General features: G+C 37.6%; 1 protein-coding gene across 2 annotated transcripts in view; it reads left to right on the forward strand.

Moving 5' to 3' along the window:
- grik4 (glutamate receptor, ionotropic, kainate 4) overlaps positions 1 to 21,233 on the forward strand; it is a 397,525-nt gene that overhangs the window by 314,038 nt on the left and 62,254 nt on the right. For both annotated transcript variants that reach the window (XM_084125539.1, XM_084125538.1), the window contains exons 9-11: positions 5,327 to 5,488; positions 9,503 to 9,655; positions 10,043 to 10,147. In XM_084125539.1, the coding sequence (XP_083981665.1) occupies positions 5,327 to 5,488; positions 9,503 to 9,655; positions 10,043 to 10,147 (420 nt within the window). The remainder of the gene's footprint in view (positions 1 to 5,326; positions 5,489 to 9,502; positions 9,656 to 10,042; positions 10,148 to 21,233) is intronic.

Below are 21,233 nucleotides of genomic sequence, written 5' to 3' on the forward strand. Positions count from 1 at the left end.
CCATAGTACGATACATTGTTGAAGAAATTAACTATAGCTAGTCACGACTGTTTCCTGAAACCGTACTGTCACAAACTGGTCGTTCAAACACGTTGGTTAATGATGTCACGCAGGTGGTGGAGTAATATAACTACTTTTAATGAATCTGTTTGAGATCGAATTAATGCTAGTTGTTTTGCTATAAATTATGAATGGCATCTGAGGAATATTTCTCATTTTTCTCAGTTATTTTGCTCTAGGCCTATTTCCAGGTTCAATCATTGTTCTTACAAAGATTTTCAGATTGCAAACTGACATTCATTACATGGCCAGTGTTATTTTAGTATTATTTACCGTACTATTATAATATTTATCGATAATTTGAATTACTTTTATTTGTATATTATGTGATTTTGTCATTTTTTTATTCGTTTTTTATTTTAGTTATTTTTAATGTCTATTTAGCTGTAATTTATATTTAGTAGGCTAATATTTTGTCATTTTTTTTATTCGTTTTTTTATTTTTTATTTATAATGTCTATTTAGCTGTAATTTATATTTAGTAATATTAGTGCTTCAACTTAAACCTATTTTATTTCAGATAGTTACCAAGGCAACATTTCTAATTTTCGTTGTTTTTTTTTCATCTAATATTTTATTTTATTTCAGCTTTATTTCAATGAACTAAAAAAAATATTTGTTAATAGTTTTAATTAAGTATAACAGCAGGGGAGAGCGGGGCACAAAGTAACGCTTTTTGACTTTCTCAGTTTGTGTAAATCTACTTATTGTTCAGAGTATTTATTTTTTCCCACATTAATTTCCCACATGTCTAGTACAATTATGTGTTTTTGTTTTATTAATACAGTATATACTTTTTTCTGGATATACCCCGAAAGAATGGAAGTGAAATGTGACAACATGCCCCAGGTGGGGTACATTGTAACATGTGAGGGGCACATTGTAACATGACATATGACAGCTTAAAATGTTATCTGATCTAATAAAAAAAATATACAAGACAAACTAAAATATTTTCTAAATAAAATACAATTAAAAAACTCTTTCATATAAAATAATGGCAATTTTTAATAATTAAATATAAACAAATTTTTGAGTTTCGACTACGAACACAGGAAAACACAGCTATACAACATAGTTCAAAACAAATAAATAATTAGTAATTTCTGAACATTGACTCTCAGTCTTTATTCACCTTTTTCTCACGTTTTCTCAATAAAATTAATAAAAGTATAGAATATAATAGCATATTTCTAGGGGCACATTGAAACGCAGTGTTACAACATGCCCCACCTGCACAACTGGGATTTAAACCCTTCTAGTGTCTTCTGCTAGTTAGCGAAGCATTAAAGAACTATCTCAACTGTTAAATAACATATTGGAGATTAAAATAATATCAGATTTGTCTAATTTTAAATAAACACAAAAAATAGAGATGAAAAATTAACTTAAGTAAGAAATGTACTTTTGCTATGGTTTAATAAATGTCTATGGATATCTTCCAAAAAAATAATTAATTTTGGCGCAATTTTTTCTCTATATAGTGTTGATATGGCAACTAGTAAATACACTAAGTTTCGTCATCCTAGCATGTGTGGAAGTATTTAAAACAAGCGTGTTACAACTAGCCCCGTGTTACGTTGTGCCCCGCGCTCCCCCACTACAACACGCAAATTGTGTTCATAACTTGTTTGTGCTGTTATTTGATTTGCATAATTTCTTTAGTAAATTAGGCGCTAAAATAGACTGCGCGAGCAAATGAACGGTGCTATTAGTGGACACAGTTCATTTTTATTAAATGCTGAAGTATCAGCTCAATCACACATGCACACACTCCACACATGCTGTGGGATATTCGATGACCTTCCGTGTCATGTATGAGTGGCCCAAAGTGCGCCACAGTTAATGACTGGCTCATTTATACTGTCTCTGTTTTAATGAAGTATTAACATGCGCTCGGAGAGTAATTACAGGTCCGTTCCCGTTGGGCTTGTCAGACTGCACCAGGGAGTGCAGATGGAGGAAGGGTCAACTGTTCACATACTCTTATATGTTAATCAATATGAGACCATTTACAATAAAGGTTCATTTGCAAGGCAGCATTATGATTTGACAGCAGCATTACTCTGATGTTATATATATATATATATATATATATATATATATATATTTATTTTTTGATGTACACCAGCAACAGATTGTAGCTTGCGGCATATAACATATTAAATATGTCTAAAATATTGCTTGCTAATGAAATGTATTTTATTAATCACATTTTTTTTTAAATTAAGTTTAAAGTTTGAAGCTTTGCAGTGAGTGTGAGAGTTTTAAATAAAAGTTTTAGTGCTGGAGGGGCTAGATTTACATATTTTGATATGTCGTTTTGATATTTTTCATTTGTATTGAATCAGCCTTGCGTCTGTGAGCATTTTTGGACATGGTTTTGCAGCATTGTGGTTGCCATCAAAGTAGAAGACGGGCTTTTATTTTAATCAAAAGCAGACATGGTCATCCTTTAATGGATCAGAGAGCCCGTCCCACCTGCAAAATAAGAAAAAGGGAGCTTCTGTTATCTACAGGAAGATTCAGCAGTCTTTCTCCCCCGAGTTTCCTCTGAAACAAATGTTCCTGAAGCACTGCAGTGCATTTTTGTCTCTGCACTCCCATGAAACTGTGCTCCCTCCTTTTCTTCCTGTCCTCTCGGCAAAGGCTTTAATCCCGTGCAGTGTGTGCTACCCATGGCCTGGGTGTCTGTCCTCCTCTGGCTTTGTGTTTGTAATGAGAGGGCTAGATTGTGTTGTCTTTGATCTGAGGTGCTCCGGTCTTGCTGCATGCTACCTCATGTAAGGCTGGGGATTTGCTATTGTGTTTCGGAATCATTCACTCACCTTCCCTGACCTCTTCTGCACACACAGCTTCCTGTTCTTTTTTTAATCATTCTTTCTCAGCCTCATTTCATGTTTTTTTTTGTGTTTTTTTTAATTCTCACTTAGTCTAACCTCGTCTCATTCTCTTCTCTGTCTTCGAGTCTCAACTAATCCTGTGTCTTCTCATCGAGTCCTATTGTGCGACTGTCTTTTTCACTTCTATTTTCTTTACGTTTTAGCTCATCATGTCTCTTCTCATCAAGTCTCGTTTCATCTCATCTGTCGTATCTTGTTATCTAGTATCTTCTCATCACGTTCTGTCACCTGTCTTGTCTTCTAGTCTCTGCTCTTGTCTTCTCATGTGGAGCTGTGTTCTCCTGTTCTGTCTTATCTTCTTCTCTGTCTTCTGTTTTCACCTTGTCCTATCTTTTCTCATCTAGTCTCCTCTTCTCTGTCGTCTATTCTATTTATTCTGTTTCATCTAATTTAATTTAATATTTTCTCTTTTCTGTCATCTAGTTTCAGTTGATCTTGTCTCGTCTTATAGTCTCACTTCTTTCCATGTAGTCTTACCTGTTTGTCATATAGTCTTTTCATTTATGTAGTCTCATCTCATTTTATCTACTCATTTCTCATCTAATCTTCTTTTCTTTGTTGTCTAGTCTCAGTTCATCCTTTCTCTTCTCATCTGATCTGATCTCATTTCATCTCATCTTTTCTCATTTAGTCATCTTTCAGTCCATTCTGTCATTTAATCTTATCTCTTCCCAGTGTCCTCTCTTCTTTGTTGTCTACTCTCAGTTTATCCATTCTCTTCTCATCTAGTCTCATCTTTTCACATTAAGTCTTCTCATCTGTCATGTAGTGTAGTTCATGCTGTCTCGTCTCAGTCTCATTTCATCTAATTGCATCTCATCTCTTCTCATGTAGTCTCCTCTCTTCTTTATTTGTCTCTTTCACTTCTCATCTAATTTCATTTCAGATCATCTTTTCTCATTTAGTCCTCTTTTCTCAGAATCGAATCTGTTCGTTCTGTCTCATCTAGTCTTGTTTCTTCTCATTTCATCTTATGTCGTCTTCATGTAGTCCTCTCTTGCTTTTTGTTTTCTACTCTCAGTTCATCCTTTCTCCTGTCATCTAGTCACATCTCATTTAATCTGATATTTTCTCATTTATTTCCCTCTTCTGTTATCTAGGCTCACTTCATTATGTATCGTCCCATCTAGTCCCGAGGTATTTCCTTCTCTTCTTTGTTGTCTCAGTTCATCCTTTCTCTTCTCATAGAGAAGTCTCATCTGGTCACTGAGTCTCATAGAGTCTCATCTGGTCTTGTCTTGTCTCATTTCATCTAATCTCATCTCTTCTCATCTAGTCTCCTCTTCTTTGTCATCTAGTTTCAGTTCATCCTGTCTCTTCTTATTTAGTGCCATCTCATTTTATTTTATTATTTTTACTCTAATATTCTCTTCTCTGTCATCCAGTCTCAGTTCATCCTGTCTTTTCTTGTCTCATCTCTTCTCTCCTGGTTTCTTCTCATCTTATTTTATCTGTGTCATGGGTCCAGCACTGCACGCGATGCACGCAACAGAGCTGTCGTTAAAGATGACGAAGTAGTTTGTCCCAAAGCTTGCCTACTCTTTTGCTACACACTCAAAAGTATGTATTTTTTCTTCACAAAAAGAGTACATACTTTTAGGGCGTAGTATAAGTAGGCGAATTGAGACGCAGCAGATAAGTAGGCTACATAATCAAATTCACAAATATTACACCATTTACACATTATTCAGATATATAGGCTACTGAGTTACTAAAACTATCTTTGTCAAATAATACACTTGTTTGTTCACAGTTTGAACGTTCTTGTTTCCATTTGTTTAATTTCAAGATCTGAGGTGAATTATATCCATTGTTGCTTTTACAGCTACAAAGCTGGAGCACTAAATGATAATCAAAGTCACATTACACGCTTTTAACATAAAAATAGAAACCGTTTCTAAAATAGAATCATTGCATGTCGTCGTCACGGCTGGTTAGGACAAAAACTCTGATTAACATGGAAAAGATACGTTGCGTCGCGTCTAGTTAGGACACGGTGTCAGGGACATCTCTATTAACCTTCATCTGATGTAGCCTACTACATGCGCCAGGACGCAGACTGACAACACTGCGGACCTTTTTTCACCCTCTTTCCCACAATCTCCAAAGTTGCCCCCATGGGATCTGAAGCACAATAGCTGCTGGGATTTGCTCTCCTAAGCATTAACTTTTGCTGAATTGAATTACTTGTCCCAGGAATTGGCAGAATTACCTCAGTGCTTGTTAATGAGCCTGACGATATTGTTTTACTTCCTATGGGCATCATTAGGTTGTTTAGATTCGACAGGGGACCTGAGCTTGGCAATTTGATAAGAAGCACTCATGTTGGTGAATTAACTTGAACATTTTCTCTACCCTTGCAGGAATTCTCTCTGCTACGATTGGACGATTTAGCTGATCAGCGAGTCAACATCGTCGGGTTTTCAGTCTTCAACAGGACACATCCCTTCTTTCAGGACTTCGTCCTCAGCCTCAATCGATCCTGGCAGGAGAACTGTGATCATGCTCCTTTTGCTGGAACACCAGTAAGACAGAGGAACTCTCAGTTAAAGATGCTTTTGAATATGCATGGTTAAATCAATTTAAAGGGATAGTTCACCTAAAAATTCAATCTTGTTGTCATTTTCTTAATTGCTTTCTTTCGTGAAACACAAAAGGAGATGTTAGGCAGATGTCCAAGCAGCCTATTTCCATATGATAAAAGTATAGGGGAGCAACAGATCGCAGTTGATCCGTGATCCGTACGGACCAGGCCCCACGGTTTGGCACACATGGATTAACTGCTAAATTTAACCATCATAGAGTGAAAGTTTATAATTTGGACGTGTTTTGCCAATTTGCCAATTTACAGATTAAAACAATTTTAAACGCGGAAGAAGATATCGGGACTCGCACGTTATCTGTGCGCACAGCCGCACACACTGAAGTGCACGCAGAGAGAGAGAGGCGCGTTTCAGACAGCGCTCGACCACCGAATTGATTCCTCTTTTGCGTTTCGTTGCGCTTGAATGGACAAATACACACAAAATGATGTCAAAATACCCATCTCGGCAAGTATTCTCTCGGTTATGTCATAAGTGAACAGTTTTTTAGGTCCGTGCATTCGGTCTTAAAGTGACTACTGTTGTCTGTGTAATTAATGTTAATAAAACAACAAAATACAGCTTTAACAAAAATGAAACTATATTTGATTTCTACAGTGAACAAATAGTGTTATTTTACATTTAGGCTTAATTATTCATTTCTGTACCTGAATACTACTGTTAAGGTCCTTGCACAGAGTCCGAAATTTTCGTGTGCGTTTTTTCGTATTTTGAATTGTCAAAAGACCTCTCAAAATGCTTGCTACGGATGCGAAAAACGCAGAAAAGAACCCGATCCGAATTTTTTTATTTTTTAACGTGCGAAAATTTCGAACTCAGTGTGCAAGGACCTTTAGACTTCGTAACTTTGTTATTGAGTATTCATCTCTGCTTTTAATTTGTCTATTTGTTCTTATTTTATTACTGACTGTTCACTTGTTTTTAATAATGTTTGAACTTTAACAGTTAGGCTATTAGTTTTTGCTGTGGTATCGAAGAACGTAAAATGAGCTGTAAGTAATAAATGAAAAGCAAAGTAGATGGTTTGTCATTATTATCTCCAAAAATCATCATAAAACCTATAAAAGTAGCCATATGTTCACTTTGGGCTACATTTATGATACTTTTTTTGTTCATTTTGGAGCTTGGCATTATAATTCCACTTTCATTCTATGGAAAAGAGCAGCTTGGACCTCAATCCTCTCATTTGTGGTTTTATGGAAAACAGGGTGAGTTTTCATTTTTGGTTGAACTATCCTTTAAAAATAGTCCCTTTCCTTGCTTATATCTATTCCAGGGGTTTTCCAACTGTGGGTTGCAGTGTGGGAAAAGTTGGGTCGCACAAAGTCACTTGGCAGCAGCTAAATTTGCATTTCATTGAATGACACAATGAGTTTAACAACACTGTTTCAAGTTTTTATGCACATATTTCATATACTCTTTAACGTCTGCAAATGAACAAATTAAAACGTAAATATTAGTATTGAAATTTTACAGTTGTACTATAAAATATATATATTTTTATTAAATACTTTATTTCTGTCATATCAAACTTATGATCAAGATGGGAACCCTTGATCTAGTCCATGTTCTGAAAAAAAGTCATTTATTTGTAACTCAAAGATGCTCTGTTAATTAATTTGGTACAGCCTTCTACCCATGTCCTCTTGCTTACCTTGAAACCGAGGCTATGGCTCTATAATTCATCACACACAGTCACACACTCCCCCTGAGGAGTACACACACCCTGTATGTTCATGTCAGCCCAGTTATTTCCGTCACTTTGGAAATGAAAACATCTGTATAATGTATTATTCCTCATCTCAGTCTCAATCGAACATCTAGGGAAGCTTAAAAAAGCTATCAAAGATTGGTCTGTAACACTTTTCTGTATCTGATATACACAAGTAAGTTGTAATAATTCATTTTACATTTTTTTGTTCTAATTAAAGCTGCAGGGGACGTCTTTTGAAAAAGAAATACCTACTGCTTTTAGAAACTAGTTCTGGTTGCATTTCTCATTTAATTAGGTCTAATCTTTAATTAATCAGAAGATGGTTTGTAGTTTGGCAGACAGATGAGAGACAGGTCTAAACCCCACAGTGAGACTCAGCTCTGTGTTACACAATGGCCTAGAAATGTAAATCCTAAACTAGCTTATTCTAATGTGCTTGATATGGAAGGGAATAACCAAACAGATATTTAAGCCCTGGACTTCATTAGCTAAAGACTAGACTGGCTGGTCTGTGCGGAGATTAACCAGCGAACCTGCATATCTGCCTCAGTCGCCAGCGCACACATATTGTCATTCGGCATTCGCCTAATGAGAGCACCCAGGACATTTCCCTGTATGTGACCAGAATAGTTACTGTGTTTTTTTTCTACAGAAAGGAGAGAAACGTAGGCAACAACATTTACACAGACAGCTATTTTAGTCACAAACTCATTCAACCGTCCCTCACCACACACATATCCCCAGCTCCTCTAAGCTGCTGTGCTGTTCCATAATGCAGCACAACATATCTTCATTTCAGAAAGCGTTAGCACCATAGTGATGTCAGAGGAAAAGGAAACTCCACAGCCTTTGCTGCAGTATTTTAACACACCATCTGATGTAATTAAAGTGGTCAGTAATTCAGTTCCAGGGAGCTGAGGGGGCAAAGTGGTGGCTGTATCACAATAATCAACGATGAAGCATCCAAATGGCCAAACATACGCAGACACCCAAAGACCCCTATTCATGTGTGCTTTTAAATGCCGTCATATGTGCTTTCAATGCTGATGTGAAATTAAATGCATTGATAGGAAGTAGGTTTTCCATTTGTTTCGTCTTCCACTCTTCATGGAAATCTTTGCAGTAGATATGTAAACATGGTTGCAGGAATGAAGAGTGAGAATGAATGAATGGTTGAAGAGCTTCTGTGAGATAATGGATTCACTCCAATTCATTCCAAATGTGTTCAGATTTCAAAATTGCTGGCTGCTTTGAATAGCTCAAATATATCCACCATCTTGGAACAATCAATAATTCAAGTTTATAGTTTATATAAAACAGTTTGTGTTTAAGTAAAATATCCACTGTATACACAATACATTATAAATAAAGTAATATTATTTAATCTATTATTATAATATGTATTATTTAAAATGTAAATGTGTGTATATATATATATATATATATATATATATATATATATATATATATATATATAATTTATTTCATAAAACTCAAAAAATTATGAACTCAAAATGTTAGATAATAAATAATGAAATAAAATAAAATAAAATAAATAATTATATATAATAATATAGCTTACTAGCTGTTAATATATGCCAAATATCCACTGTATTGTGATGTACACTACTATTCAAAAGTTTTGGTTCAGTCTTTTTTTTCCTGAAGGATCATGTGACACTAAAGACTGGAGTAATGATGCTAAAATTTCAGCTTTTTCATCACATGAATAAAATTACATTTCAAAATTGTACATTTTAAAAATATATTTTTAAATTGTAATTTTTCAAAGTATTACTGTACAGTGTTTTACTGTATTTTTTATCAAATAACTGCAGCCTTGATAAGCATTAGAGTTAGAAATGTTAGAAATCTTGCTGACCCCAAACTTTTGAATGGTAATGTATTATATATTATATACTTTATTTAATTAAGTACTAGTTTATGGTCTATGGGGTTTGTGGTCTATTTTCTTGTAAGTCAACTAGCGATCCCAAGATCATGGGTTTCATTCACATACATATATGTTTTTGCCAATAAGTCATTTAAATAAAAGTATCTGCCAAATGCATAAATGTATGTTCTACCTGAAGTATTTATTTCTATGGCTGAACACTTTGATCATGAAGTGTAGACTATATCTGTCTAGCGTCCTACAGTTGGGCTGTATTGCTTTCTGTCTGCTCTGTCTATGTGTTTACCCTAATGTGTGTGTGTTCCAGCTTTCGTCAGCGCTGCTGTTTGATGCGGTACACACAGTGGTGGCAGCCGTGCAGGAGCTCAACCGTAGCCAGAACGTAGGAGCCACTCAGCTCTCCTGCAAGTCCTCAAAGATCTGGGAGCACGGCACAAGTCTGATGAACTACCTGAGGATGGTAAGAGCCGCAGGGATAGCCCACAAGCTGCCAATCATCTCACCTGCTGCTGTTGCAGGCTCATTCATCATTTAGTTTTTGCTCTCTCTGCCCACAAACCCTCGTCAGAACTGCATCCTTCAGCAGAATGTGTGAAACGGAGACACTGTGTCTTACTCAGCCATTAAAGATTAACGACCATCAGCTTGTCATTACTGTATCATCCTATGCGTGACGTACAGCGATCTATATATGCTTCCTGCATTGTGCAAACACTTCCAGTGAGGAGCTCAGGCGTCCATGTATCTCTATAAATCGATACAGCACTGAAGGTTTGTGTGGCTGTGATCTGTGATCACATGACACCCCCAGGCGTTAACATGTCTCTCTCTCTCTCTCTCTGGATAGGTAGAGTTGGAAGGTCTAACAGGCCACATCGAGTTCAACAGTAAAGGCCAGCGCTCGAACTATGCCCTCCGGATCATGCAGAACAGCAGGGATGGCCTAAGGCAGGTAAAGTAACTCTCAGCCACACCAGGCCATTAGCAAGAGGTAAAACTTGCCATTTTCTGTGTTTACGCTTCTGTCTGCCAGGAACACAATGAGATTTCCTGTCCGGGGTCACACAGATGTGATGTAAAGGTGAAGAAATCCTCTAAATGCACATTGTTTTTTTCCCCAATCCTCAATCAGAACACTTGAGCGGAAATGTATAGGAAGGAAACTCTGTATTTCATTGCGCCCAGCAGGGTCAGCCAGACCAATTGTGATGAGATTATTGTTAATTAGCACTTTCGTGCTCCTGTGATTTTCATTGGCAGGTTTGGATGTAGATTGAATTGTTATTGTAGCATGAAGCGGGGGCTTTCGCAGGTGTGCCATCTGCTGTTACGACACACAGAAAATCAGTGGGAAATTCAGTGGGAAATTTAAAGAAATAGTTCCCGTCAAAAAGTACAATTCTGTCATTATTTACTCACCCTCGTGTCATTCAAAACCCATAAGACTTTCGTTCATCTTTGAAACACAAATGAAAAGATTTTTAATGAAACCTGAGACATTTCTGACCCTTCATTGAAAGTCCATTCCATCGAAACATTGACATTTAAAAAAAAAGACTTCTGAAGAGACATTATTGTTTTATATGATGAACAGATTTAATTTAATTTACTTTTTATTCACATATAAATAATGATCAACGCACATAAACAGAAGCTCCAACGTGTTTGTGTGAAATGTGAGAACAAACCTCATTGGTTCTCCTTCGTCAAACAGGCAAATTTCAAACTGACTTTTTAAAGCATAAAAGGTTGGAGGGACAGAAATGTCTCAAGTTTCATAAAAATATCTGCATTTGTGTTTCAAAGATGAACAACAGTCTTATGGTTTGGAACGACATTAAAATAGAGTTTCACAGCATAGTGGCAGTGTGCTTTTTTAAAGGAGAACTCAATTTTAATGAGTTAAATTGACCTTTTCTCAACAAAGGTCAATTTTAACATTGAGCTCATTTTTTTGTAAATTTGGAGTGCTGTCAGTACAGAGAACAACGACAAAAATCAGTGTTGCCTACACCATGTTATCCAGGGGGGCAGCGTTTCATATTATATTGAAGCTTCCCCGGGCGCCGCCATTGGCTAGCGGACCCCCACCTGCTGTTAGCATCCCATTGACTCCCATTCATTTTGGCGTCACTTTGACAGCGAATAACTTTACATCTGAGGCGTTTAAAGACTCCATTTGTCCATTATTTATTTCTAAAGAAACACGACAATGTATAAAAGGCTCCATTACCTTGTATCTTACGTTATGGCCCCGTAGAAGCAGTTTTTGTAAAAATAGGCTAACGATTGCGTCATAACCACGCGACTCTCTGTCGCACAGTAGGAAATTACCGTATGGACAGGAGGAGAAGCTCGCGGGCCGTGGGATCGGGGGGACGTGGAGGCAAAATGACAAAATAATTAATCAGAATACCTACTAAAAGTTTCTCCTGCTCCTAGCTCAGGGACATCTCCTGCTCACACTCTCCGTCTCTGCAAGTTTCGGAAGGGAATGATTCAGATTTCTCTTGGCACAGCTACTAGAAGACAGACGGGTTACTCACGTCACATCTACGTCGTCAAGCTCAGTGTGAGTCTGCGCAGTACGCTCGACCCCCAGGAAGTGAAAGCTTCTAATTGACTTCACTTGTCTCCGTTGAATCCTATGGGGTCGCTGTGTCCAGTTTATATACTGTCTATGGTGTTATCCCCTGTATTTACTTCCTGTTTTCGGTCGAAGTCCACAGTAGTCGATTGTCAAGTTCACACGCGTGATCATAGGTAACTAAGCAACAGTGGAGAACTCGACAATCGACTACTGTGGGCTTCGACCGAAAACAGGAAGTAAATACAGGTATGTGCGCTGGCTGAATTAACATCACTTTTATTCATATCTTTCACATCTACTGCAGTCAGATTCACCGTGTTCACTCTGAAGGAATCACTCACATGGCTGGGCACTTGTAATGACACATCAAGGATGTTAAGAGGCTAAAAGCAGGTTTAAAACGTGCCCCATTGAAGTCAACAGGGTGCAAATTTTAAAAAGAGGATAACACGGTGTAGGCAACACCAATTTTTGTCGTTGTTCTCTGTACTGACAGCACTCCAAATTTACAAAAAAATGAGCTCAATGTTAAAATTGACCGGAGTTCTCCTTTAAGGCCTGGGTTATGCACCTACTCTAAAGATTTTTTGGATGTACATATACCATTTCACTTTGTTTTAGGAACACTGTTTTTGTATTGCACTCCACCAATGAGATTTGAGTATTAGTTTTTTTAATCAAAGAAGCAACACATTTTTTTTTAGGAAGATTTGTCTTAAAAGATTCTCTTTTTGAATATGTACCCTCTCTTTGCTCAGAAAAAGGAGATTCCAGAAAGGACCTGACGAAGACCGAAATAGTCGAGTTTGAGAGCATTGTGACGTGCTGTATTTTATTCTTATTATTCTAGTAATAGAATTACTCATAGAATATAAATTACTCATAGAGACATTATAGAATAAAATTTCCATTCATTTTCACACACAGCAACCTCTGAAGTTAAGTGAGTTTTCTTGTTTTTCCCCAGAGCTACGTCCAACAACACGGTTAGATTGCTTTCCAGCTTTAAATAGCCATTTAGGATAAACTGAGTTGACGGCTGACTCTTGTTAGCTTTGTCTGTTTCTATATACAGTATGACGGAGAGAGAGAGAGAGAGAGAGAGAGAGAGCAGAAGGGTAGCGCTGTCAAACTGCAGGCTGGTTTCTGAGTGACACCACATTTCTTGAGCCTTTGTGACCGTCACCTTGTGTCACTCACACACACTTTTTGTATTGCTCTTTTAACCTTTTGAAACACTGCCAACTTTCTCTGTGGACTGCTCTTGTACGGAGTGCTCTGTGATTTGTAATGGACAGATGGACATTCGAAGGCCACTTTGTTCACTATTCCAGGCATAACTGCAGAGATTGGACTGGCAGCTGGTGCTCACACCCAACCTTATTAGTTTCACAAAGACATCACTGTTTTTCTAGAGAATAATATCCGCTGTCTCAATTTGATGTAATGCATCTGTCACTTCCTCAGCCTGGCTCTTTCAGCGTGGCAGTGTGGTCCAGCTGGACAGCAAAGTTCATGCGAATGTCACCTCACTGTCCTAACCTAGCTCCCCCTGTCCATCATTCTTTTGAATTTTTTGTGCACTTGTTGTTGTAAAAGACTTAAAAGCATTAAGGCAGAGCTCACAATATCTGTTTATCTTAATGCACACGTTCTCGTGCGTGAAGCAGGTTCGGTTGAGCTTCTGTTTATGTTCGCTGATCAATGTTTATGTGTGAAATTAAATATGTTCATCATATAAAGCGATTGAGTCTCTTCAGAAAATTTGTACTAAACCGCTCAATTTTTCAATTTGTAAAACCGCAAAAGTTTTACGATCTCTTTATTAAGTTTTTGAAGCGTCAAAGTGGTAGTTCCGTAGCTGTCTGTGGAGGGACAGAAAGGTCTCAGATTTCATTAAAAAGTTCTTCATTTGTGTGTTCCGAAGATGAACGAAAGTCTTACAGGTTTGGAACGACATGAGGGTGAGTAATTACTGACAGAATTTTCATTTTTGGGTGAACTATCCCTTTAATGATAGACATTCACCCACAAATCTAAACGGAGGCTGTTTTCACTAAATGAATGTCAGTGTGCGAAATACAGCAGCTGTGTTTGAATGGAATACTAGTGTAATGCTAATGCTTTCTATTGTATAATGCTACACACATTACACATACTGCACACTGCAAGAATAGTAAGAGTAGTATGCTATTTCAAGCCAAACCAGAAACAGTAGCCAGGTACTTGGAATCATTTTGCTTTGTTAAGCCTATAAATTAGAAATTAAAAACTTTAACAGAAAATAAAAAATATGAATCACCACAACTGTTTTTAACATTGATAATAATACTAAATGTTTTTGAGCACCAAATCAGCATATTAGAATGATTTCTGAAGGATCACGTGACACGGAATACTAGAGTAACGATGCTGAAAATTCAGCTTTGCCATCACAGGAATAAATTACATTTTAAAAATATGTTCAAATATTATTATTTTTTCAAATATTTCACAATATTACTGTTTTTTCTTTATTTTTGATCACATAAATGCATTCTTGGTGAGCATAAGAAACTTATTTCCCTAATCTTTGAAACTGTAGTATCTAAAATACACTTCCATATGCTTCTGTTTTTTAAACAGCTTCCATTTTAATCATAATGATAATGCTAAATTAAATACAGTATAATATGAATTAAAAGTAATATTTCTGGTTTGGTGTCAATGAAGGGGTTTTTGAACTGTACTGTGCTAACCGTGGGAACACCTAAGATAAAAAAATAAAAATAAATAAAGCTCGGGAAAAACCACAGCAATGTACATAAATTAAATGAGAATGCTAATGTCCATGAGACAGTATTATGTTTGTTTTTTTGTGTGATTTATGCCGTGAATATACTGAGATATTTAAAGCAGAATGCTCCCTCAATGCTCTGTCTCAGATTAACAGCTAGTAGAGGTATACGGATGCCTTGGCAACAAGTCTTGAGTGAAGCTGCCAGGATTTATACAAAGACATGTGCACACATGCACACATCCACGAAGGCACATGCTTTCCCTTTTCCACATCATATATTGACAGATGCTTGGGGCTCATATCAGTTTCGGAAGCTACATCAACACCCTTTCTACTGAGAATCCATGAATCTTCACTGAATCGCAGGATAAACAGAAAAATGATGGGACGTTGTGGCTAAAAGGAGAGTGGGGCGGAAAGTAGTACAGCACTGAGAGCCGTTTTAAGTCTAGATTTATCCGTCATGTCCTGGAGCAGTTGGCAGAGCCGATCCTAACCAGTGGACATTGGACAGATTGGCCCACATGTGTACTTACGTTTTCCTTCTGGATGGTGGTATGGAGGGAGGAGAGGGAGGTGGACATATGAGGCTGACCACCACACACTATTGGCACATCTAAATTAAATTTATCTGGCAAGCAACTCACATATGTGAACTATGCCGCACTCAACCAGCACTGCAATTTCACATCAGTTTCTGCTTGAAAGCTGCGTATCAAACCCAGCCTGGATGACAAGATGGCTGCACTGCTTTTCATGCAGGTGTCATTAAACCAAGCATGCCTATCCTATCTGTGTGCCAGTGCTTAAGGTAGACTGCTTAATGAGAGCTTATGGAACATTTCCACAATTCACTGATGATTTTACACACTGCCAACACTCTCCGAGACATTTTTGAGGCACATGGGTGGAAGATGATATGCTTCTGTGTTTTAAAAAATACTCTAAACTAATTATTCAGTGAATTGGGCAATAACATCACAAAATTAATTTATTCGAGAGAGTCCTTAAAATTGCAAACATGTTTAGTATATGTACATCCAGCCATCAGCCATCATTCACTTGTTCTATGTATGGTTTGTTCTATCTATCTATCTATCTATCTATCTATCTATCTATCTATCTATCTATCTATCTATCTATCTATCTATCTATCTATCTATCTATCTATCTGTCTATCTGTCTATCTGTCTGTCTATCTATCTATCTATCTATTAATCTATCTATCTATCTATCTATCTATCTATCTATCTGTTCATCCATCCATCCATCTATTATTCTATCTTTCTGTCTATCTCTCTTTCTTTCTTTTTCTTTCTTTCTTTCTTTCTTTCTTTCTTTCTTTCTTTCTTTCTTTCTTTCTTTCTTTCTTTCTTTCTGTATATGCTTCTTTATTCTATCCTTTCTTTATGTCTATACTTTCTATCTTGCTTTTGTTTTTGTTAGTTTTTATCTATCTGTTGTTAAATTGTTTTATCTATTGTTCTGTCTGTCATGCTATTGACCTTATTCACAGCAGCGCCATCTTTGATTTTTAATGGGAATGAAAGCGAGGCTGTGAGGGACAGACATGCATCTCTTCAATGGGCTGTACTGTTATTTAATGTGTTTTTGGAATGTTCTACTCATGAAACACTGGAAAAATATCCTTCCAAGAAATTTCAGTTGACAAAAAACTCCCGACAATATAAGCTATGGAAAATTGTAAGTAATCTAGGAGATTTATACAGCTTTTTACAGCGGATGCCATTGGAAACATGACAAGTCTATCCCTCACAGCCTCACTTTCATACCTGTCATGGCGCTGCTCTGAATAAGGTCTATGGTTCTGTCTCTCTCTTGGTGTATTTAAATATTTTAGTGAATAAAAGTGGCGTTCAAGTAGAGGTTTTTTTCAGTGTTTCTGCATGAATATGTTTATAGATATCAGTGGATGCATGGCCCATAGAACCTTTTTGAAACTGTGTATCCGAGGAAATCGGTGTATGTGACTGGCAGAATTCCAAATATAAAACCACTGCTGTCGAAATCAGAGCGTTCATGCAGCCTTAAATACACAAAGTTACTGAAATCTGTCATAACAGATTTATTTTAGCTTTCATAAAGCTGTTTTTGCCTGTTAGCTTTTTTAAACATTTAGAGCTTGGCCAATTATTTAAGGAATTTCACTATTTAGTGCATGGTTGTTACTTATTTTAAAAAGTAGTAAAGGGAGGTTGTGATGTCACAAAAATGGCGAAGATTGAGCTGCTGAGTATTTAGTTGTGCAAAAATAATAGTTTAAAAAAAAACTTTTTTACTCATATATATTCTATATATGATATTTAATGTCCTTTAGCGTCAATATGAGACGCAGATAGATATGGGCCAGAAGGCACCTCCTAGCGGTCTAACCCTAACCCTACCCCAGACCTAAACCTACCCATAACCGAACAAAGCTCTGTGCGTCTCATATTGACGCTAAAGGGTGCCATGTGCGTTGGATGTAGACGAAATGTCAAAAGTGTCAGTATATGACGCCCTAGGATGAGAATGCATTGGATAGTCAGCAGTTTATTTCAGTTTTGCTTTTGTCAAAAGTGAAATTTAAACACTAACATTGGATATTAAAAATGTCCAAAATCATTTCATCTGCATCTTTCAATAGCACAATGACTGCCTGTTTTTCTACGAAACAAGTTCTAATGAACTCATTACACAGCGATTTGAGGGAGCAATCATACTTGATAGCTAATTCAAGTGCTCAAATGAACTTAATTTGATAAGAATTTTGGAGGACAGTGAATGAAACCAAGCATGACTTGTTGGTCTGGTACTAATTTTGCTTTGAGTGTGAGAGGATATGGGTTCTAATATATTTATTTTATCTATCTTATTTATTTTTATTTTATATTTAATCAAAATTGCAGCTGTATATCTGTAGATGTACAACAGTGGGAATTCATCTATTTGCATTTTCCTTTTAGGTTTTATTAGAATGGATAGCGAAGTTTCTGGCCGTTTGGAAAAGGAATAGATTGGAGCATGTTCTGGAGAGAACATTGCTTGTTGTTTTCTGCCACTAACACCAACCGCAACAACTGCCGAGCAAAACAATATAACGAATTCCTCTCATTATTACACACACAAATAAATAAACTCCTACTCAACAACTAGACGTGTTTTCTTGTGTTTTAGACCGTAATCGACACATCCCCATGTGAGCTATTGAATGAAATGGTGGGCCTATCTTCCACCTGTCCCCACTCCCCATATGATGCATATGGTTTATTAGTAGCTTTTGGGAGCAGTGACTTGAGCATTTGTCTTAGTGCTGTCTAAAGTAGTTAGCCCACTCAGCATATCATTGAAAGCCAGAAGATGTGTGCCATTAAGAAGGTCACCTCAGACTCGCTGTATTCCTCAGTTTCAGCAGCACGTTCCCTGTGGCTTCTCTTGTCTGATCTGGCATGTTCTCTCCCACTGCTCTGCCATAAGCTCCACCAGTCATCTCCATAAAAAGACCCCATTAAACATGTCCACACCACACAGCGATTAGCTTAGCAGCCTCCGACTGGCATTCTCACCCACACGTTTCCTCTCTCTCCGCTAAACGAGTGATGAAAAGACTAGTTCATATTTCCAAGAGAATGCGCTTTAATTCAGGACACTGTACGTTTATCTTTTCATGAGGTAATGAGCAATATCAACCAAGCTAATAAGGAGTCAGTGCTTTGCAATCGTGGGCAGATGGTGTCCTCCAATTGCCTGTGATGTTTTCACTAAATGGACGATTTAATTCAGCCAGTTCTGGGATGAAGATGTTGTACAGAATGGAACGGACAGAATTATGACGGGACACCTTTTCAGTCTAAAATGGGCTCTGGCCAAGGACACGGTATAGAGAGTATTTGCCTATTGTGCGCTTCAGAGATGATGTGGCGTGATCTCATTGACTTTGCCGTGCTCCGTACACTAGATAGTGTAGCCGCTGTGTCCCAGGGCGCAAGCCGAGCGGAAATGCCCTTCAGGATCCATGAGAAAGGCGGCTGGTTTGTTTGGGCACCCCGCCAGCCTGTGTGCCCTTAGAGCAGCGATGCAGCGAAAGCATGTTTGCAGCGTTGATGCAACTTTTTTAAAACCACCCACATAATTTTATGCATAAACACACACTCACCTCTAGCCCATTTTCCCAGCAGGTCTCAGCCTTGCATCTTTCTCCCTGGGTTTGCAAGAGGCGATTGTCAATTGTCTTTATTTCCCACATCGATAGCATTGCAGGCTATTAATTAGCCTGAGCTCTGTGGAGCCTAATAGCAGTCAGAAGCTGGCTGTCAGAGCCGCGCTGCTGTTTATTTGTTTGTCTCTCTTGCTGCGGGGGGTTGGTCTGCTCACACCAGCGCAGGCCACTCTTGACGATTTAGTAATTAAGTTTGGTAATAGAAGTAGTTAATCAAGGCCTGAGATTATACCACCTGCAGCGGAGGCCTGCCAGCAGGGAGGATAAGCTCCTCTTCCCTGAAGGAGAGGCTTCAACTGTTGGATTTTTCTCCTGTCGTGTGCAGGCGTCTCCCACCCCGCATTTGTCCCACTTTGATTCTCCCCTCAGCGGCAGAGCTCATCTTCTGATTAGACAGCATCAGGCCCTGGACTTATCTCACACTCCCTTCACATTGTGCGCATCAGTTTTAGGGAAGCTAATTTGAAAATTTAGCTTTGCTTTTTTTCTTTTCTTTTTTACTTAATTAGGTAATATTATTTGATGTTGGCACATTTGAACGATTGGTCACTTTTTATTGTGTATTTTTTGTGTAGTATACATTTTATTATGTATTTTTTATATAATTTATGTTGCTGACTTAAATTAAAAGTCTTGAACCACTTAAATAAAATGAACTGTCCAATTAAACCCATACAATGCACTGAATGTATTTAAGTCAGATCTATAAATTCAGTTTAATGTTGGAAAGTTCATTTTAATTAAAAGCTTCAAGGCTTTTAATTTGTATGTTTTCAAGACAGCAGAGAGACTAACAAGTTAGTAACGTGAATAATGTTAGAATGATGACACTAATAAATAGACTGACAACATCTCATCTGACAGAAGATACTGAATCAGGCAACGCGTTTTTCTCAAGCGCAATTTTACCTTAACTGTGTCTGACAGACGTCAACAACTAGAGTCAACAACTTTCACGCACGTCTTTCAAAATAAAAGACTTGCATCAGACCTCCTTGGACTACACACTCCATGACCCACTCAAAACGGTCTTGCGACCCAGCAGTTGAGAAACTCTTTCAGAATTTGTCTGAAAGAACTGAATCACTTTGATTATTACTTCAATTTGTTTGGCTGTAAAGCTGTGTGTATAGAACATTTTGGCAATTCTGTCGCATATTTAATGAAATATTGCACTAAAGGTAATGGACAAGACTTTTATGCACAGGTCATCTGAATGAACTGATTGTGTCTGATTATTGTAAAATTGTATTCGCCATACAGTGAAAAACATTAACATAGCACTTTGCAGTGCTTTACTGCTTTTTGCTGGAAAGGTTAGCTTGCTACAGTTTACATTTTTAAGAAACCAAGCACTGTCATGCTTTTGATGAATGTAACTGGTAGCATTGCTAATCTTAGTTTAGTTTCTCCCCAACGCTGATACACACTCTCAGCAGGTTGTTTTAACATACACAGCTATTTGAATTCGATTATGTTCGCCTGGCTCTGTTAGCTTGCCCTTCCTTTTAACTGATTTTTTTTTTTTTTTATCCTCCCAGCACGAGACCTCATTTATTAGGCCCGTCTGTGTCTTATGTGTGTGTTTATCAGAGTGGCTGAAGACAACAGTAGTCGCTAAGCTCTGTCAAGTTTGCACCCCACGTAGAACATTGGAGAGGAGTCAACACTTCCAGACACACGCTGGGAGTTAAACTATGAATTCGCTCCTTGTCTTGAATGATATCATGCCATACCAGCTGGTTTGGCAACAGCCTTGCAAATCATCTTAAGACCCGTCGATTTAGACCATAAGGCACAAGTTCCTCACATTTTAAAGCATTTAAAGAGCTTCTCAGGGTGATATTTTTATTTCCAAAGTACCCATTTCTCACATACTATACAGTTTGGTGCCAATATAAAAACATGTTTCTGACAGAATTTGGAGAAATGGAAGTTGAGGAGCATTGAGGACTTAAGCATTATCTCAGATAGAAATCATGAATTACCCGTTTATGTCTTCATCCGAGCGGCAATAAAACTGTCACAGCAGCCATAACATTCCTTTGTAATGTACGCAATTTGTGTCAGTGCGTGAGTCTGCCTGGGGAGAGCAATAACATGTGATGAAATATGAAGGAGAGGGCTTGCGAAGGCCAAATGATCAAAACTCTAGCACTGTAGGAGGTAAACGAATGAGAGGTATTTGTGAGTAAAAACACATGTGATGTCAGGTCTCTTAAAGGCCCTGATATACTTCAAGCGAAATTGAAGAACGAACTAGTGTGACGTAATTTCAAACAAAATAAAGAAGTTTGTCTGGAATTGGTTTCTGGAGTTCAAAACAGCTTGCCAAAGCGAAGTTTTCGAAAAACTACAATTGGTCCATGGTGATTATGTAATAGGTAGGTGTGCTCTGAGACTACACAATCTTTGACGTGGAAATCTTTTCCAGTTGATATCTTCTGTTC

Source organism: Abramis brama (assembly GCF_963993115.1).
Source record: "Abramis brama genome assembly, chromosome: 10".
NCBI classification, from domain to species: domain Eukaryota; kingdom Metazoa; phylum Chordata; class Actinopteri; order Cypriniformes; family Leuciscidae; genus Abramis; species Abramis brama.